Source organism: Microtus pennsylvanicus, chromosome 10 (genome assembly GCF_037038515.1).
Source record: "Microtus pennsylvanicus isolate mMicPen1 chromosome 10, mMicPen1.hap1, whole genome shotgun sequence".
NCBI lineage: Eukaryota > Metazoa > Chordata > Mammalia > Rodentia > Cricetidae > Microtus > Microtus pennsylvanicus.
Window position 1 is genome coordinate 102,385,656 of NC_134588.1, and position 20,957 is coordinate 102,406,612.

General features: G+C 46.6%; 1 protein-coding gene across 1 annotated transcript in view; it reads left to right on the forward strand.

The window, feature by feature from the left end:
• The window catches only part of Dusp10 (dual specificity phosphatase 10), a 40,203-nt gene extending 19,843 nt beyond the window's left edge, over positions 1-20,360 (forward strand). Inside the window, exons 3-4 of the mRNA XM_075989389.1 lie at positions 14,308-14,679; positions 19,092-20,360. Of these exons, the coding sequence (XP_075845504.1) occupies positions 14,308-14,679; positions 19,092-19,357 (638 nt within the window). The 3' untranslated portion in view covers positions 19,358-20,360. The remainder of the gene's footprint in view (positions 1-14,307; positions 14,680-19,091) is intronic.
• The last annotated feature ends 597 nt before the right edge of the window (positions 20,361-20,957 follow it).

Sequence of the window (20,957 nt, forward strand, 5' to 3'; positions counted from 1 at the left end):
AGTGAAGACTGTCCAAAGTGCCTGTGATTGTTGATTCTGTTTAGGTGGAAGAGCTGCCAGGTGAATGCGTGCCTCATGAGTACGTGCTGAACGGACTCCAGGGCCACCTGGCCTGTTCCCTGACTTCTCTCAGCCTATGCGATCCTCATGAGCCTTCTTCCTCACAACTTCTTTCCATCCATCTCTGTCACCCATCGCTCATGAAGAATGTCCAAAGATGAGAGGCATAGGAGAGGAAGGAAGGGGCTAGGGGCCACCAAGTGTGATGTATGCAGTTCTCAAGTCGCACCTGGGGGTCCTTCGTAACACAGAGGGCTTGACACTGGCCCTTTGCCTCCTCCTCAGCCTGGAGCAGCAGGACTCACCTGTCCCCCAGCTGCTTGCATGAGTCATGGCCTGTGGCATCATCCGGGCCAGGCTCCTAGTGTTCTCAGAACATTCTGGCGTTGATGCTTTGCTACGGTTTCTTCTAATGTTCCTCATTCTCATCCCTTCTTTTCTCTCCAATTAGATTTATCTTTGGGGACTATTTTTAATCTCCCAGATCCCTAGCATAATGCAGAACAACACATAATTAATGGCCCTTTCTGGCTCATTCCGATGTTCATTTCATCTAAAAATATTTAATGAGCACTTGCTATTCAGAGCAGACGGTACAGAGTGAATACTCGCTATCTCTCTGAATAACTCATTTAGTAGTAGTTCATTTAATTATTGCATCAACCCTGCTTCCCATTGATGCTCTACTTTACTCAGAAGGTACCTAGGCTATGAAGATGCCAAACAGCCTTCCCAAGCCTGGACTGAAGAGGTGTGGGTCAGCCTGCCACCAGCACACTGGGCGGACATGCCCTGCTTCCTCCGAGACCGATAGCACCTGGGCTTTCCTGGGCTCCACTTCTTAGTAATAATAAAAAGTAAAAGGTGACATCAATAATTTCAGATAGCGGCAGATGTTCTGAGGATAATAAAATGCCACGATGTGGTCAAAGAGTGAGCTGAGGGCATAGTTGTAACTCAAATGCCAGGGAAGAGCCTTCTTGAAGACCATATTTGCCAAGCCCTGTGTCACCTGCGTGGGTCACTGAGGAAGCCTGTGTCTTCATGCTGTCTGCTCTTCTAGGGTTAGGCTATGGTGGCGTGTGACCCTCCAGGGTCCATGTGCTAGAAATGTCTTCCCCAACTTGGTGATGTTGCAAAGTTGTGGCACCTCATAGGAGGTCACCTTGGGCCACTGCCCTTGGAAGAGCATGACGTTGGTTTTGTGGAATCCTGAGGGAATCGTTATAAAAATATAATAAATAAAAATAGAATAGGAGGAGGAAGTATCAAGCCCAGCCCCTCTGTTACCCTGGGATTCTGTCACCATTATTCACTATCCCACCTGTCAATGATGTGACCCAGCCAAGGTGACCTTCACTAGAGGTAGTGCCATATACTGTTTAGAACTTTAGTCTCTGAAACCGAGAACTCAACAAACCTCTTTTCTTTACACCCAGCCTCAATCATTTTGTTCTGGGTACAGAAAACAGACTCCTACCCACTTCTCCCCCATCCAGACTGCTTCTGTGGAGGCCTTCTCTACTCTTCAAACAGCCTGCAGCCGGTAGCAGCTGGTTGCTCTAACATTTAACACAATTATGACACCATCCTTGGAGATGGTGTCAGATCTCACAGGCCAGAGACCCCAAACCACAAGAACTCCCCAACTCCTGGTACCAGTTTGCAAGTCCCAGGCTGTGGCTTGTGCTTGTGACCAACTAGTCATAAATCAAAGTTCCCACACCTCATTCTCTAGATTTGATCAGTTTGACATGACAACTCACAGAAATCGGGGGAGCATCTATATGGCCTTACAATTATAAAGGATATTGTAAAGCATGCACATGAACAGGCAGATAGCAGGGACATGTTAGACAAAGTGAGGAAGGGACATGCAGCTCTTGTGTCCTAGGCAGGGATGCCATCTCTCCAGTCATTTCCACATCGCCCGACCGTCTGGAAGCTCCCCAGACCTTGTTCTTTTGCGTTTTTATGGGGTTCTCATTAAGTAGGAACAATTGATTAAATTCTTGGCCATAGGTGAGCAATTCAATTTCATCTTCATCTTTCGATCAAGATTGAGGCCTGGAGCTGAAATTCCCTAGCCTCTAACTCTGCTTTGTACTTCCCGGTGAAAGCAGCTCCACACGGAGGTGTTAAGGGCTCCCAGACCACCAGTCACTCTGTTAGCTATTAGCATATAAATAGTCACTCTTGCCTCTTTGGAGTTTGAGGGGTTGTAGAAGCACGGTGGATAGCAGGAATTAGACAGTGTATTGCTTAGTACCACAGTATAACTTTGAGGGAATCCTGGAAGAGCGACCAGCAAACACTGAAGGCCCTGGAACAGTTAGATCATGCTGGCCTCATACCTCCCCAACTGTCTGTTCTTGCTATGGACCTGGTTTGTGCTGCAGCAAGGCTTCATTGCACTTACAAAATGCTCAAGGGGAAGAAACTTAAGGATTGTCCATGGGCTTGATTCCAGAGGTTGGCAATGCATGCCATAAGATAGAACCCAGGGTCCCTTCAGTCTGCAAAGAAGAGCTGCTCCCTGAGTCCTGCCTTGAGGGGGTCTTCCTCTATGTGATGTGTTGGGCATGGTCTCCAGGGATGTGCCTGTGAAGTCCTATAGTGCCTGATGTGGAGTGCACACCGGGTCAGTTCTCTCTTCTTTGTCTCCCAGGCTGCAATGACTGTTACTTGTGTGCTTCTCCAGTAACCTTGAGACCCTAGCACAGCTTCTTGGAGACAGGCAGGCTTTTGTGGTTGGGCCATAATGCAGTAAACCATATGAGGACATCCCAGCTTTTGACCTGATACTATAATCTGGCACTACGCTGCCCAGCATCAGAGGTTTCCAGACCCTCCTTCTCTTGCTGTAAACAGATACTGTGCCTCACTTCAGTTTGACCTTGCCAAGCTCAGCCATTGTGGGGTGATCTCACGGTGGCACTTGGCTGCAGAGACAGCTTCTACCTTCTCTTTCTGGCAGTTGATGGTTAATACTTACCCTTGCTAATTAGCCTCGCCAAATATAGACTTTAGCCCGGACTTAAGGAAACTGTTGTTATACTTTTTGTGGACTGAACACACTGGCTCAAGAAAGCACACAGAATTGTGATAGCCATTTGAGTCTTTCCCTTGTCACTTCCTGAATTCCCCAAGCCAAAGCCCTTTGACCTTCAGAGCATTTCAGAATCCACGGTTGTGCGCCATTCTTGGAGTGTGGGGTGTTCTTCAAAACAAGTTAAGTGGCTTATGCATTTGACTGGCCATTTCCATACATCACCATAACCATGGGTTCCAATCCAGACTTCACTTACAAACCTTATCTCGTGTCCTGCTTCTCCCCCCCCCCCTTCCTCTTATCATAGATTATTTTTGATGACCTTCTCCGAATGCAATTTCCATTGGGAATATTTCACGGTAGAAGAATGTAGTCTCTTGAGGTTTACTCTTGACATTTCTGGGGATTTATTTAATCGGACTTTACTTTAATCCCGCTGGGAAACATATTTTTACTATGAAGTTGTGATGTGTTTAATTTGAGGCCTAAGATAAATGTGGTCTTGGGAGAGGAGGCTGTGCATCATAGATAGTGAAGCAAGTTCTCTTTTTGTGCCGCGGGCTAATAATGGCTGGCATTAGCCGTTTGTTTGTTTAGCAACGCTTTATTATTTAAGCTGCTTCTTCCCTGAAAAGCAAAGAACGTTTGCCCCCTCTGCAGAGAAGTCAATGATCAGTGTGGAGTGGGGCATGTCGTTCAGCTCTGGAAAAATCTATGGCTTTATTCTCTAGCACCAATAGTAACTTCCTCCTGTCAGCCTTGTGGTGTGCCCTTGGTGTGCCCCTTCTCCTCTCGATTAACCAGGGAGCACAGAGTTTTGACACAGTACAGAACACTTTCCCAAACACACAAAAAGTCTCTATCAAGGACTATTCTTGGCTCAGAAAGATGGCCCAGGGAAGGCGTGAGCTGGGGTTGGTCCATGATGACGTTGAGGAATGTCTTAGAAAAAGGATGACTTCTGTGATTGCTGCCAGCAAGTGAAACTAAAGTTCTAGACGGTTCTATGAGCTTGCTTCTTATGGGCTTGCCAGGTGATTTAGGTACATCTCCCCCTTCCCGTGCATCTTGGCCTTGAACCATTTCTGGCTTGAATTGACCCTAGGAGCCTTGTTCTTAGCACACGAGTTCTGGTGTGACTCTTGAAAAGTAGGTACTATAATATACGTACATATATGTAGGTAGAGGCGTACTGATGTCTCAGTTAGAGTTTCTATTGCTGTGACTAAACCCCATGAACAAAAAGCATGTTGGGGAGGAAAGGGTTTATTTGACTTACACTTCCACATTGCTGTTCACACTGAAGGAAGTCAGGGCAGGAACTCAAACAGGCCTCCCTATCTGCTCCATTGTGGGGTGGGGTGGGGTGGGGTGGGGTGGGGTGAGGTGAGTGGCTGTTTACTGGCTTTACATGACTTGCTCAATCTGCTTTCTTGCTTTTCTTTTGTTGTTGTTTTGTTTTGGTTTGGTTTTGACACAGAATTTTTCTGTAGCTTTGGATCCTGCCCTGGAACTAGCTCTGTACACCAGTCTGGCCTTGAACTCACAGAGATCCACCAGCCTCTACCTCCCCGACTGCTGGGATTAAAGGCGTGTGCCACCACCGCCCTCCTGGCCTTCAGTCTGCTTTTTTATAGAACCCAGAACCGCCAGCCCAGGGATGGCACCACCCACCATGGTCTGGACCCTCCCTTGCTGATCGCTAATTGAGCAAATAATGCCTTACAGCTGGGTCTCATGGAAGCATTTCCTCAATCGAGCTCTTTCCTCTCTGATGACTCTAGCTTGTGTCAAGTTGACACACAAAACTGGCAAGTACAACTGGGAAATAAAGTGAAAAGTGGCATGGTATTAGTATGTATTAGTCAGTTTTGTGTTGCGATAACAAAAAGCCCAGAAGCTTTACAAAGAACATTTTTTAAATTGATTTCATGGTTTTAGAATGAAGACTTTGTTGTGGATAGCATTTCATTGTGGAATTATGTGCAAAAGAGATCATATGCCAGGAATGGAGGCCAAAGGCCAAAGACGCTCATGACCTAGGCCTGCCTTCACCGGCACTGACTTGGGTCTATGAGAAATATTCATCCCTTGCAAGTCCAAGGCCTGTTGACCTTATTCCCTGCTGCTGTGCCCCGCCTGTTAAAGGTTCTGCCACCTGTGGGCATCACCACACTACAGACAGAGCTCCTAGTATTTGAACTTGGAGGATTTGCTCAAAGCCTATCCAAACCACAGCAGGCTGCCCTAACTAAACAACATGGGCTGGGTAACTTAAGCAACAGGAATTAGTTCTCTCATAGCTCAAGAGGCCAGAATTGTTAAGACATGCAAGGTTGGAGAAGCCAGAACTTGGGTGTTCTTCTGTTACCTTTTTGTACCCATTTCTTCACTTAATCTTTTTGTTGTTGTTGTTGGTGGTGGTGGTGGTGGTGGTAATGGTGTGTGTGTGTGTGTGTGTGTGTGTGTGTGTGTGTGTGTGTGTGTGTGTGTGTGGTGGGTGTGCACATGTAATGATGTACTTACTATAGAGATCAGAAGTGGGGAAACAGGAGGCAGAGGCCAGCTGCAGGTGGATGGGAAGGAACCCAGGTCGGGGGAGAGCTGCTCCCCCTTAGAATCACAGTGATTTGAGCAAAGCCTAAGTCAGTTCCTGGCACAGGGACTCAGAGATCTTACAGTCTGAATCCGGTTCACATAAAAGTCATATGTGCGTGAAAGCAGGCCTGGAGCGTTTTAATTGCCGTCGTTGTGGAAAGTTACATGACTGTCATCAGCTGTCGCTTCTGGCTGTGCTTTCTGTACGAATGTAAATAAATGAGGTCACAGGTTTAAAGGAGCAGGCTGTGTTTACATACTTGTGAAGTAGCCTTGATCTGCCTGTTATTCAAACACACACATTTCATGTCTGGCTTCCTGAATGCAGGTTACTCCCGAAAGCCTGAAGGTTGTAGGCTGTGAAGGGGCAGAAGGACGCCTCCCTTCATGGGGTTTTGACCCAAGACCGCCTTTTTGGTGAGGACTGGCTCTCCTCTGCAGGCCGAAGTTTAATCTCCAGCTCTTTTCTGTAGCTGTGGATTTGAAGAACCCTGGGCTGCTTCAGAGATGGGAGGGTGCGGCGGTGGGGCGGAGAGAAATCAGGCAAACTCTGATAAAACATTCCAGCGTCAACATGTCTTGGAAGGCTTCCAAAAAAAGTTTCAGTTTTTATAAATCACGGGATCCTTGTGACTCAGGTCTACTTTTTACAGGTAAAGTTTTAGGCAAGATTTTTTTTTTTGAGAGGGAGCGGTGTTTGTATATATCTGCATCTGTGTGTGTGTGTGTGTGTCTGCGCACATGTGGAGGTCAAGGTTGACATTTGGTGTCTTCCTCAACCACTCTCCCCCTTATTATTTGAAACAGAGTCGAATCTTGAGGCTTACCAATTCAGTTAGGCTTGCTGGCCAGGAAACTCTGGGGACCCTCCTCTGCCTGCCTTCCCAGTGCTGGGATTCATGCCACCTGGTCGTGCTTCTTGTGTGGGTTCTGGGAATCCAAACTCAGGTCGTCATGCTTGCAAAGCAAGGACTTTTGCTGACTGAGCCATCGCTCAGCACCCTAGAGCACGGTTTTTTAAAAGCATGTTCCTGTTGAGGTTTTTGCAAAGACATTATCAAAGGAAACATATGACAGCAGCATCGTGAGCAGGATGTAAGCATCAGTCCCCTGACTGCTGGTGGATGGGCATAGTACCACAGTTTGAGAAGCCAGCCTCTTGCTGAGCACACAGGGCTACCAGGAGGAAGCAGTTGCTGGTTTGTAGTCTCTCAGTGCATTCCCAGCCAGTAAGGCTTCTTTCCAGAGGCTAGGTTTTTGGTTTTGGTTTCTTAACACAGTTGAGGCAGAGGAGTGGCAGTCACTGGGAGGGTGGCACAAATAAACAGCGTTCGAAGACTGTTTCAGTGTCTAGTTCCTGGAAATGTCCAGGGCATATTCTTTTGTCCAACACAGAAGTCCAAAGAAATGATTCAATGAATTCCCAATTCAAGAAAATTCTGGTATAGATTTACCAGATTTCCCCCCTTTTCTTCTTTTAAAATAAATGTTATCCGACTGAGTCAGATCAACTAAAGCGAGGAACACAAATGACCTTTTGACTGGGGTAAGAAATAGTTTGTGAGGGTCTTTGGTTTTGTTTTTGAAATGGGTTTTTATGTAGCCCAGGCTGGCTTTGAACTTTGATCCTCCTACCTCTAGTCTCCCTAGTGCTAGGCCCACAGGTGTGTGTCACCGTGACTGAAGTGATCTCTGCCTAAGCTTTGTCACTAGATATTAGGGAGACACATTTATTTTGTGTTTCAGTTCTTTATAAATGATTTCATGAGATCAAACCCATAGCTCTCTACTTACTTCCCCTAAAGCTCTTGCTATACCTAACATCGCAGCAAGTTGCATGCCCCCCCACCTGTAGGAGATGGAGAGATCTATGTACAAATTAAGAATTAAGAGCTCTTCCCAGGAAAGCCGCTTCCACCAAAGCTGTTAATCTGGAAACATAAATAAGAGAATATTTTACAAAATATAATATTGTATAATATAAAACAAAAACAGAATATTCTAGCCTCATTTTACACATCTACATCTGGTTGCTGAAGCTTTAGGGGAACAGCTCTGAGAAAGGTTGTGAACCCCCAACTATTTGAGGACCTAGAGGTCCGTACATTCTCTAGGGATATTTTCTGTGCGTACGTAGTATGTGTTGTATACTTTTTCTTCAGATTACCGTGTCTTAATGGACTGAGTTGCTCACAGAAGTTTATAATTGTGTGCATGTGGTTTTATTTCATAATTTTATGTGTTTATTTGTGACAGGGTCTCACACGACCCAGGCTGACCTTGAACTCACTTTGTAGCGGAGGATGACTTTGAATGTCTGATCTTCCTGCCTCCTTCCTTTCAACTGCTGGGATTACAAGTCTATGCCACTAACCCCAGTTTATGTGGTGTTGAGTATAGAACCCAGGGCTCTGTGTGGCTCTGTGTATCCTAGGTGAGCCATCTACCAACTGAACCATAGCCCTAGGCCATCATAATTTCATTTCTATAATTTCTGAGACCATATATCGTAGTCTTAGATATCATTTCTGCAAATACACTTTCCCCCCCATATATCCTCAGCAAGTTTGTCAGGAATACAGCTTTTGCTACTTGACCCTCCTCGGTTCCTCTGAAACACTTGGTCGTAAAGGGCTAACTGCAGAGACACGACATCTCCAGGGAAGCCCCTCCCCCCCAGGACACAGCCCCCTCTCTGCTTCTAAATGGGTTTTACAGTTTAAAGATGCCTCCTGGATTATGTCTCTTCATACACTGGGCATTTTACTGCCACGGCAGTCATGATGGTTTGAAGAAGCCACTAAATGGTTTACATGTAAGAATAGTCTTCACCCAGTACTCGCCCATGCTGCTGGACTCAGCCCCCTTGTCGCTCCTCTCCTGTTTCTCTTTGTTTCATCCCTCTGCTCTGGGACATGATGCTTTCACTCTCTTCCTCTCTCTTCAGTATAGCTTCCTGTCACTCTCCTTGGGAAAGAAGTATAGTTTCCCGCAGGACAGGACCCTAAGACAACTGATGCTTCCTGGTACTCAGCTTGAAATTACTGGTGCTCCCAAATAGCCAGTCTTATCTATGGAGAATATAAATCAGTTCAAAGACAATGAAAAGTAGAAATCCTTTTTATCACTGTAGCTGGAACTCTGTATATTTCTCATATTAAGGTGGGTGTGAGATGCTCTGCTCCCCCCCACCCCCAATCTCTGGACGTCTCTGCCTTAGACACTTGACATCAGCTAAGCTTCAGTCTTTCATCTTATCTTGTGCCTACAGAACTTTAGGAGACTGCCCTGGTGTATTATTGTTTCTACTGGGGGGGGGGTCTACAAAATAATATTTCTCATATGCCAGGAATTCTGCCGTCTGTAAGATGTATCATGTAGAGTTGTGTCTGCGCTCAGGTCTGTGAGATGGATTTGTTCACATTGCTGATGTGGACTGAGATGCAGGTGAAATAACTTGCAGCAGGAGGTAATGCAGACCGTTAGGGCTGGGATCCGGTTTTCATTCAGACTCGCTCTTTCCGGTCCCTGGTCTTCGCTGCTACCAATGTCCTGACTGAGAACACAGTAAGAAAAGCAATATTTTTGCCCCAAACAGCAAGAGTACAGTTTTAGAATATTACCCTCCCCCAGCCCCGTTCTCTAGATGCTAATTCTATTCATTGACCTTCAGGCAGTGTTCTCCTTATATTTCTGACTAAGCCTCTGTAGAGCCTGGCCGTCTCCTGCTTATGGATTCTGCATGTGAGCTTTGGTTCTTTAGCCCCGCAATAAGAGAATCACACCACAGAAGGCATCGCCGTAGCTCATAGCAGCAGGAGCAGAAGTTTGGCTACAAAAGCGGGTTTTCCCACCAAAGTGAGAGTCTGTCACTGTCCCAGGCTGCCCCTGAACTCACCTGGCCATAGCAGGTGACACCTAGCTCTATATTTTTCTTTTAAAGTACCGGATATTTTCTGGTCACCTTTCAAACTCATGGACTCAAAGGCAGCAGAGGAAACCCGATTTTGAGACGAGGTTTGAAAACGCTTCTTCTTGGCATTGTTGTGCGTGTCTCAGAAATATTTGCGTTGACAACTGCAAGCTGCTTCTGTGCAGGAAGACGGCCCAGTTTGGAGTGGGGACTGGGGAAAGGATAAAAACTGTTTCATATGTGAAAAGCCCAGTTTCTGGCAGAACAGGGAACCCCAAGTCTTCACTGGGAAAGCTAATCCAGGGGAAAGTCAGAGCTGTTGTTCAGGAAAGATGGATCCTGCTCTGTACTTCAAGATAGAACTGTGCCATTCAGACTTTAAAACTCCTTGGATAAGTTAGCTCCTAGTTATTTCATAAGTAAAAATTTAAGCTGGGCATGATGGTGTAGCACTCAGGGTGGAGCCTGAGGCAGGAGGATGGCGATGAGCTTGAGGCCACCTTGGTAGACTTAATTCCAGGTTAGCCAGATATACAGAGAAATATCAAATAAATAAATACTAAGATATATTTATCTATTTATTATTTACATTCACTTGCTTGAGTTTTTGTATGACGTCAGCTCTTATTTCATGATTTCGACAAACTTGGTATTCATTAGCTTCTTTTGTTCTTAGAATAGTGTCGGGGTAGGCGCTACTGTTACCTCTGACTTGGTAGGAGACCTGAGGAAGAGACAGATGAGGAGCCTAGGGTCTCCTAGTGAGGCTCTGGCAGGGCAGGGCAGGAAGCCTAGGGTCTCCTAGTGAGGCTCTGGCAGGGCAGGGCAGGCACCAACTCCAGCATCTTCGCTGTATCATCAGATTGGGTGTAGGTGAGGACCAAGCTGATGACTTAGGCATGAGATGTATGGAATGCCATGTGATGTATCTATAAACTTCACATAGGTGTCTACTACCCCAGCACGATGCATAGGCTATATTATGCCTGATTTATGGTAAGCTGATCCTTCCCAAGGGCAAGTTCCTAGGAGGTGATGGTCTCACTGTAGACTGGGCCCATGTGTCTCCATCCACCGTACTGGACTCCCTCCACTCTAATAGTGTGGTAGTGATGCTTTTATTCTTGTGCATGTGCATGCCTGTGTATGTGGGTGTGTGCGCGCACCCACACGTGTGTGTGTGTGTGTGTGTGTGTGTGTGTGTGTGTGTGTGTGTGTGTGTGTTTGCTAAGCTGGCCAGTGAAGTACAAGGGAACCATCTTCTCCTCCCCACTGTGGGGGTTACATATACGTCATTTCTTGCCTTCAGAATGGTATTGGGGATCTGAACTCAGATAATACATGTGCAGCCGGCCCTTTGCTGACTAAGACATCTTCCCAGCCCCTTGTAGCTCATATATAACCTTGCCAAACATAATTAAATGATTGGATAATCATTTGATGGGGTCAGAGGGCCAAAAATGACATCCTTAGCGCTACTCTTCCTTTCTGCTGCTGCTACCAATCCCAGGGCCCCACGCCATCCCCACACTCACCCCTAAGAGGCAAGAACAACCTCCATGCAGATTTCTCTGAATTTCTGTGAGATACTACTGTTTCAGACTGCTGTAAAGGCCATCCAGGAGAGAGTCTCCACTTCCGCATGTTCCTGCACACGACCCTTGTGTGAGGATGGGTGCCCTGCATGAGCAGACTTAACTGGAATCTCCCTTTAGACCCTCAGTGAGAGCTTCCTTCCTTGTCCAGCTGAGATGTTTGGGTCACATGGCCTTTCCCCTCTTCTCTCCGTACAGATAGCCTTTCCCACGTCTCACACATACAACACACACCATTTCACACAGGCACACAACATGCTATGGTAGAAGCGTCCAGTGTGTCGGCCTCAGACTCCCTCTGACCTGCCCCTGCCCCTCCCCCATATTCTCCCCCCATTAGGCAAATGGAAGGCCCCTTGCCACCTGTTAGCATTACATCATTGGCTCCCCAGAACACAGTTGTACCCGAGGCTTTAAACAAAGTAGTTCTTCTTGTATTGTTTGCATTCAAAGAGCTGATATCATGCCAACTGATGTCATTGTGTGTCTTTGTGTGACTCTATGGCAACTGGGCAGGTGGGGAGCCTCCGGCTGATGTCACTGGGAAAGGAGGGGCTGAGACTGAATTTTAAAAAGCTCTATGCTGGGTATTTTGTGTGGGGGGAGGTGGTAGGAGGGGGTTGGCATGCTTTTATTTTTATTTTTTTCTAGCTAGCTGCTTTTAAGACAAATTACTGCTTGAATACACTAAATAAGAGCGAGAATCCTCCTCCCCCACTTCCCAACCTCCTCTTTTGAGTTCAGTTTCCCAGTCCTTCCCCTCAATGTATATGAAAAAAAAAATGTTGCCAAGTGCCTTTTTCTTAAGGGAAAAGTGAACCGGGCTCCCCTGGCAGATTCAGCGTGGGATTGTTTTCTGTGGGATTTGTGGAACCCAACAGATTTCAACACAGCTCTTTCCAGTGTCCTCTGTGGAGTTTGGGGAAGTGGCAGGGAGTAGTTTTTACGTCTTCACTGGTGATGTTTTCTAGTGTCTTGCTTTTTTTTAATTTTTTTTTTTTTTGTATTTGAAGGCTCCCTCTGGGCTAGTCACCCGGGTATACTGATTTCACAACAGAAGACCAAGGGCAGAGTTTAATTACAGAAGCGAAGTCAAAATGAATTTAAAGCTCCTATGTGCTCGCCTCTAAACCATTTTTTCCCCACTGTTCTCCTTTTTGTCTGAGCACAGCATAGCCCTCCTGAGTTACCTGTGGGTCATTTCCATTTCCTACTGGTCTTCGGTCACACAGCTGGCCGTGCCCATCGGCTGGGGACATGCTCCGCTTGGGTCCCCTGCTCTAGTGGTCAAAACTGAGACGAGATGAGGAAGAGTGTGGTGGTAGACAAATGGACTTCCTGCCCTGTTAGCACAGCCATAGATCCTATTCAGGGTTTGTGCTTTCAACCTCATGCCCGAGGATTGTTAAGACCTCTGGGACTGGCGAGACATGACTTCTGGGAACTTCACCTTGCCTCTCACTTTCCCAGAAGGCTTTGAGTGTCCTATCCTGCTCTTCTGGGATTTATGCTCATTTGATGACCCCGCCCGAGGTCTCTTAATGTCTCCCATGTACCTTGTAGAATGTGAGCTTCATAATCCTTCAGATTTGTTTATGCATAATTGTGTGTAACATAAGAATAGACAAGTCAAGTGACAAACTCCGATCCATAGATTTCTGTAATTCTTCTTTTTTTGTGTATAGGGTTTAGGGTTTCTGCAGAAAGTTTTGAATTAGCTGTTTGTCACTTAACATTAAATGGAAGCATTTTCTTTGATTTTTATATTCTTTATAAAGTTATTCCTTTAATGGCTGCATAATATTCTATGGATGAACATAATTATTATTGAGTTTTATTATTGTATTTACTTAGCCTTTTATTTTTTAAACTTACTATTATTATGTGTACGTTTACTGTGTGTGTGTGTGTGTGGTGTGTGTGTGTGTTGTGGAGCCAGGCCAGGTCTCTGCTTCCTCTGCTTCCACGGTTAAGCAGATGATGTTGCACGAACATCCCCACGTGTCTACTCACACACCTGTGGCCGTGTGATTTCCATAAGTGACTGTACTATCACAAGGCCTTGTTTGCATGCTGAAAGTGGGGGAGCAGGTGCAGCCCAGACCTTTGAAGTGTTTCCGACCCGGCTCTTGGCGTTAGAGCAGAGCCTCCAGCTCAGAGTGTGCGTTAGGAGATCCATCAGGGTCACCGTTAGCGGGTTAGTGTGCTCACAAACCTCTAGAAGCTAAGGACAGGAAAACGGACCACTCTCACGCGCCACTCTCTTGGAAGTCAAGAACCAGTGTGGAAAGTCAGGTAGATCCTGAGCTGCTCTCCCTGCGCTAACTTCCCTTGCCCATCTCCCCTCTGCTGTTTCTACCTTTGGGCAGTCATAGCAATAACATGAATAGAAATAGTTACTTCATGCAGAGTGACCATGCAAGCCTGGAGGGGGAGGGTGTATTGAACACTTGGCCTGTGTTTATGCCTATCTCAGACTCACACGCAGAGAGACATACTATGACACACTTGAGACACACACTGTATGCTCGTGGGGTTACCGAGACACACAGAGAAATGATCTTGCTCAACTCAGCAGGCAGGTCAGCTGTGGTAGTAGGACCACAGCCAGCACAGCCTGGCTTTTCCACGGCACCTGCTTGTAACTGCTCTGCTACATAGGGAATGAACTTGGCTTTCACTAAGGTGAAGCTATAAATGGTACAGGACCCGTGTGCACAGTGCCAGGATACAAGCAGACGTTCTCTGTAGGACAGTGTCGTCCCTGCTTTTCTCCCCTCCCAAAGTGCAAGGCTCTATATAGGCCAGGGACCTTGTGTCTGTTAGAAGCAAATAAATATGCAGTTGAAGAAATTACTGGGCTGTTGTGTGGAACGTGTTCCCAGGCATCTTGGCCCAGTTTGTGCACTAAGGGAGCAGAGCCCTCTGAAGCCGCTCTCCGTACCCAAACAGACTCCTGGTTCTTGTTTTTATTCTGGAAGTGTTCAGAATGGACCTAGCCACAGTGGCACTCATCTTTGTGGGGAAGCCAACCTTTGCTGTGGGCTCTGTCGTCTTACTCACACGTGCTCTCTGTGTTTTCCTTCCAGGAGGACTCAGTAGTTTTAAGCAGAACCATGAGAACCTCTGTGACAACTCCCTCCAGCTCCAAGAGTGCCGGGAGGTGGGGGGCGGCGCCTCGGCGGCCTCGAGCGTGCTACCTCAGTCTGTCCCCACCACCCCTGACATCGAGAACGCAGAGCTGACACCCATCCTGCCCTTCCTGTTCCTTGGCAATGAGCAGGACGCTCAGGACCTAGACACCATGCAGAGGCTCAACATTGGCTACGTCATCAACGTCACCACTCACCTTCCCCTCTACCACTATGAGAAAGGCCTCTTCAACTACAAGCGGCTGCCCGCCACTGATAGCAACAAGCAGAACCTGCGGCAGTACTTTGAAGAGGCGTTTGAATTCATTGGTAACTATCGCCTGGGGTGTGCGGGGAGCTCTCCCTTCCCTTGAGCTCTGGATTTGATTTTAGGTCCAAGGTTTATTCCTAGGCCAGGGGAAAACAAGCAAACTACTTAAACCATTGTTCTTCCTTTAAGTCTCAGAACTATCTGGATGGACGTAAAAGAATAGTTGAATTAGTGAGGTTTCTGTTTCCGTGGCTAAAGTACCTGAGAGGCTGACCCGAAGGGAGCAGTTATCTTGGCTTTTATGATCTCAGAGGCTTTGGTCCTCAGCGTAGTTGATTCTGGGCCTGTGGTAAGAAAGACAGATAGATCATGGCAGTGGGAGCATATGTCGAAGACTGCTGAATTCATGGTGACTAGGAAGGGAGTGACCAGGATAACGTATTGCCGTCAGTGACGCACAGTGGGTGACCTACTTCCCAAGGCAAGGGTTCTCTTGTCAAGTTTTAAAGACCTTCGGAAGCGATGCCACCAGCTTGAGACCAAGCATTTGACACAAGTCTGTGGAGCCATTTCATGTTCAAACTAAAGAGATAATCTGTCTTTGTCCAACATCTGTTTGACCACAAGTTCCTGTCTATCCCCAGGAAACAAAGAGCAACGGTGGAGGTTGGCAGTTAGATTTTGTTTGACCAGGAGAATGAAGGGGAGCATGAGGAACTGGTCAGAGCTAGTCCATGCAGCCCTGCCCCTCTCCCCCACCATGAAGGACACACCAAGTAGAGACTGTGACATCACCTCTTAACTGTCCTCACCTTCCTTCCACCTTGTTCAGCTTTATTCGCTCAGCATAGGGAAGAAAGTGATTACCACTCAGCACCGCGAATTATGCTGAGTCACAGTGTGTGTGGCCTCTTCTCTTGAGGCCAAGGCAACATTTGTGAAAGGGTTGGTCCCGAAGAAACTTCTTCAGAAAGCTGAGCACGCCATGCTGACTCTCCTCTCATGTTGCATCCTTACAGACAAGGGAAGGAAGAATTGGCCGGATTGTGTTCTTCCGCCTAAATGATCTCAGTTCGTTGAGTGACGAGGATTGATGTTAGTGTTCCTGAGAAGGGACATGTTTGCTTTGACATTTGGTCTCAGGCTCAGGGAAGCCAGAAAGATCAGGCCCCTGTAGGACCCAAGAAGGGACATCCTAGCAACTCTAGACTCTAACCTCAGAAGGATGTAACCACCAGCTCGATGCTGACCTTAGCTTTGGTAGCTCTTGCCACATTGTGGCCAGACTCAGGGTGACTAGGACAATATGGCAGATGAGAGATGCTCACTGTTGTTTCCCAGAGACTCTGGCTTTTATCGGCCCAAAGAGGTAGCCCAATGCTTTGAACATTACTGCCTCAGGTTGTCACGGGTCTCTGTCTCAAAGTCACTCATGCTTGTCGCTGTTTTGACAGAAAAATTGTCTCTAGTTGAGCAGCCACAGGGTGATGGATATGTTGGCAAGCTGCCAGTTCTGGACTCGCGCTTGCCTGTTTTCCTTCCCAGTTTGTCCTCCAATGCTGGGCCCTACCATGGACACGCTGGACAGATAGCCAGAGTGTCCTTTAAACTCAGAAGTCAGGTGACCTTTCCACGTCAGGAGTTCTAGTGTCCAGAGGGAACTGGTGGTTGAGGAGACGGCACAGTAGGGAAAGTGAAGACCTGAGTTGGAATCCATCCCCAGAACCCAAGGAAATTCAGGTGCAGGCATGCATGTTTATAATGCCTTCTCTCCTATGGGATGGGAGGTGGACAACCCCTAGACACTCACAGGACAACTAGCTTGGTGTAGGCTCAAAAAATTTCAACTCAAAGGAGGTGACAGGCAAGGACCCACATTGACCTCCCTTGTGTGCTGTGGTACCTATACACACGGCAGGGGGGGGGGATGATTAGTAAAAAGAATCTAGACTCCTAGCCAGGACTCCTTATCCAACACTCTGGACCCATGTTTACCATGCCCCATTAATTAATTCCTAGCATTGGGTAAAGATGCCCTGGATCCTTTATCCATAAAGTTCAAGCCAAGCCTTGAATCATGAGTGAGAAATGCTTGTCCCCAGGTAGACGAGGAAGTTCCTGGTCAATAGAGGCTGTTAGAGAAAGGAGAGTCCCTCTGACTTAATTCCAGGTGGAGGAAGTTGGGAAATTGTTTTCCACTTAGTGAGTAGCAGGGGATGGGCTTGTTCTAAGATTACAGCCAGGGTGCTCACATTCCTTCTGGATTATTCAGGCTTACCTGCTCTTTTAGAAGAAAACAACTAATCACAAGCAACATTTAGCTTGCAGGGCAATTCAGGATCATGTGTTCAGGCTCAACTTTGTTGTTCTTGTCCTCTGATTGGATAAACTGAAATTTTATAGTATGGCTTGGGGGTGGGGGGAGCACAGCAGGGTTCACAGTGTAATAGCATTCTCCTGAGTTTGATCTAAACTAAGCAATGCCCAGGTTTAGGGTTTAACGATGCCAGTTTAACTGCTGAATTTAATCGCCACAGTTTCAGAGGCTGGTGAGCTAGCATCTTTGGAATTATCCAAGCAGGAAGACTGTGGTCTTGGGGGTCAGAAGATTTGCGAGGTCACTCAGCTAGTGGGTTAGTGGAACAGGTGGTCAAACCCGCGATGCACCTTGGTCATTCTCTAACCGCCATGTTTGATGTTCTTGGTTTGGGAAGTAATTTAGGGTGTGCCAAGGGGAAGTCAAGAAAGGGAGATTTTTCTTAAACCATTGTTCTGGGCTCTCCTGATCCAAGCTGGTCTGTAGGTTGGTAAGAAAGAGACTTACGTCCTCTTTGTCTCTTAGTCTTCTGGTAAGCAGCTGGTGCAGATGATTTAAGCTAAGGGATGAATCTCTTTACCCCCTTCTCTTCTACCTGATCACTGACCTGCATTCCCCTGGGGACCCTTTCTGGGGTGGGGGGTGTGCTTTAATCTAGAAGTGTCACTGAAATATTGTCCAGTGCTCACAGGCATCTAAAGCTTTTAGTATTAAACCTTCCACTTTCAGTTGCTCTCGGTTCTAAACTACTTGGGAATCCTGCCTTCTAAATGCTTGCCATGTAGGAACAGTGTATGTGGGGGTGAGGGGTTGAAGACATGGGAGAGGGCCATGCAGTTGTTTTGCGCTCCACAAGACGGTGAGAAGCTGAGTGTAGGAACTTCCTAGCTGAGCTTTATTTCTCCCCTTCCATGGAGATTTAAGTAAATCCTACACATTAAATGCTACCTCTTAGAGAATAACCTTCTATAGGATGAAGAAAGGCAGGATGTGTGTCTAGCGTGTAGACGATGCATTGCTAATAGCACTAGTTTTTCAGTCATATAATCATATAACCTGGAAAGTGGAATTAACATTGTTAAATAGAAGAAGAATTTTATCATTCATGATCATTGGTGTATGTAACATAATTTTCATTTCCTCTGTTGGCCTTTCCTTACTTTTCCTTCCCTTTTAGTCAAAGGTATGATTTTATAGAAGATAGAAAAGGAGCAAGATGGGGGGAAAGAGAGGTCCGCTCACATTTATGGCAAGCATAGCAGCTTGCTTGTCATGAGTATGTCAATGTGTCCTGTTGTAGGTATGGTGAGCGTAGAAACTTGCTTGTCATGAGTGTGTCAATGTGATAGGTTAGCTTCTGTCTTCCTCCATCTCCTGTGACAGGTGCTGTTCCCATAGATGATGACTCCCTTCCTCCATCTTCTCTCTAAATGTAGAACTCTAGGGGCAGGGCTGGGAAGATGACTCAGCAGGCATGAGGATGGGGTCTTGGATCACCAGAGCCCACATAAAGGCCATGTAGCTGAGACAGCCTGTCTGGAATCCTATGGCACAAGGGACTGAGACGAAGCACCCTAAAGCAAGCTGGGTATCTGGACCAACAGAAATAGTGAGCTCTGGGTTCAGCAAGAGATGCTGTGTCATATAACATGGAGAGTGATCCAGAAGACACATGACATCAACCATGGCCTTCTACAGACACATGTGAGCATGCACCGAGATATATGTAAACATTCATCTACGCCCACATGCAACACACAGACACATACACACACACGCCTCAAAAAAAAATGGAGGATCAGTGAGATAGTTCAGTGCGTAAAAGGAGCTCACTGCCAAGAGTGACATCCTGAGTTCAATCCTCAGACTCACAGTGGAAAGAGAGAACTGACTTCCCCAAGTTGTCCTTTGACCTTCCCATGCACCCTGTGGCATGTGTATCCCCCCAATGTTTTTTATAATAATTTAAGAAAATACCTACCAGCATTCCTGCTTATAGCCAATTTCTGTAGCTCGTGACTTGAACTTGTAGAACTCACTGGTACCTTATGCTGTAAAACCGTTGAGTCCATTCTTTCTGTACCAAAGGAAACCCTGACCTCCCTCTGCCCCCCTCTTTGCCTCCCTCTCACCGCCTGTCTCTCTGCCCCACAGAGGAAGCTCATCAGTGTGGAAAGGGCCTTCTCATCCACTGCCAGGCCGGCGTGTCCCGCTCCGCCACCATCGTCATCGCCTACTTGATGAAGCACACGCGGATGACCATGACTGACGCCTACAAGTTCGTCAAAGGCAAACGACCAATTATCTCCCCGAACCTCAACTTCATGGGGCAGTTGCTGGAATTTGAGGAAGACCTAAACAATGGCGTGACACCACGGATCCTGACACCAAAGCTCATGGGCATGGAGACGGTTGTGTGACAGCAAGCAGGACGGAAAGGGCCTTGGCTCTGTGAGATGCCGGACAGGAGTGAAGGGGCGGGGTCTGGCTTTGGTTTTGTTTTCTGTTTTTCTTTTCTGTTTTTTTTTCTTTCTTTTTATCTTGGGGGAATGTTTGTGAAAGGCAGCAGACCTGTCTAAAGACTATTTTTAATAAGTGTGAGGAGACTAGAACTTCTGAGGCCATTGAGAGCCACTTCTCTTCGTCTGTTTTTGCAAGGAGGTTAAAAAGGTCATTTTTTTAAAGCCAACAAATAAAAAGCTTCTGAAACTGTTTCTCCCCACTTCTCCTTGTTAGCTGTTGTAGGGTTTCTGACTAAATCGTCTGTGCGGGCTCATAGACCGAAGATACCACCCTTCAGTTACAAAGACCCAAAAGTAAGCGGAAAAGACATTGGCTCTCAAAGACCTGGAACCTACCATGGCCAACAAACTATGCCCTGTTGCACTCACTGGTGCGAAGAGAAGGGCGGGCAGCCTCAGTGGTCTCAGACCCCCTCATGCGCTCTCTGGAGAGAGCAGTGTTGATTTGGTGTGTTTCATGCTCTGGGTAGTTATCCCCCTTCTCTGGGTTTGAGAGAACTTCCTTCCTTTCTTTCTTTTTTAATAGAAGGAAACTGACCGTTATACCTTGTGCCTTTGCTGGCACTTGTGCAATAAAAATGGTGTTTGGAGTGTGAGGGTGAGCGAGAGCTGGCAGCGAGGACAAATCACACCAGCTTGGAGAGAGGAACTCAGCAATACCGGTGGCTTTCCCTCCCACCCTCTCCCTCTTTTCTTTCTTTCTTTTTCCTTTCTTTTCTCTTCTTTCTTTTTCTTTTTTGATTTGATTCTGGTTACAGTGCCATAAACCTTGTTACATATGTATATCAGAATGTAAAAAAAAAATGACAAAACTTTATTTAAAAATATTTTTCGCAAAAAAAAATCTTGGTGTGTTTTTGTTGATGGTGTAAAGTTATTTCATTACATAAATGAAACTCTTTTGGGGATGTGTCGTTCTTTGCACTCACCCCTCTTTTATCTGGCTAGGATCACACTCCTCTTGCCTCTGGTATTATACACATAGCATAGTTAGGAATAAAGCATGGGCTTTCACATAGGGAGATGGAGATGAGAGGGGTGTAAAGCAGGAAGAGTGTGGAGGCTACGGATTCCAGAACCATGCCCTTTCTGTACCTCCCATCCTCTTCTGGCAGGGCAGTGGATTTGAGAGGCTCCCATCAGACATGAGGCTAAATCATCGCCAAACTAAAGGTTTAGAATACAGTTTTCTCCCTGGCAGCTATATGTAAATATCAGTGACATCTGTCATTTATGATTCTCACAGTCCCACCTCCATTACTACCAGCTCACTTGACATTCCTTAGGGACATTCACACGGTAGTACAAGTTGCGACATGTGCTTTGCCCCTATTTTTTCCCCAGTCAATAGAACCCAGCTCTTTGTGTACACTTGGTGGTGACAGTGCTGGGTATTCATCCTGCAGACTGTTGGAGGTGCGATGGGAGAGGTGGAGAATCTCAGTGTGGTCTGTGTTTTATCAGAGTGCATAGCTAGAAGGACTTAGCCACCCGGAGG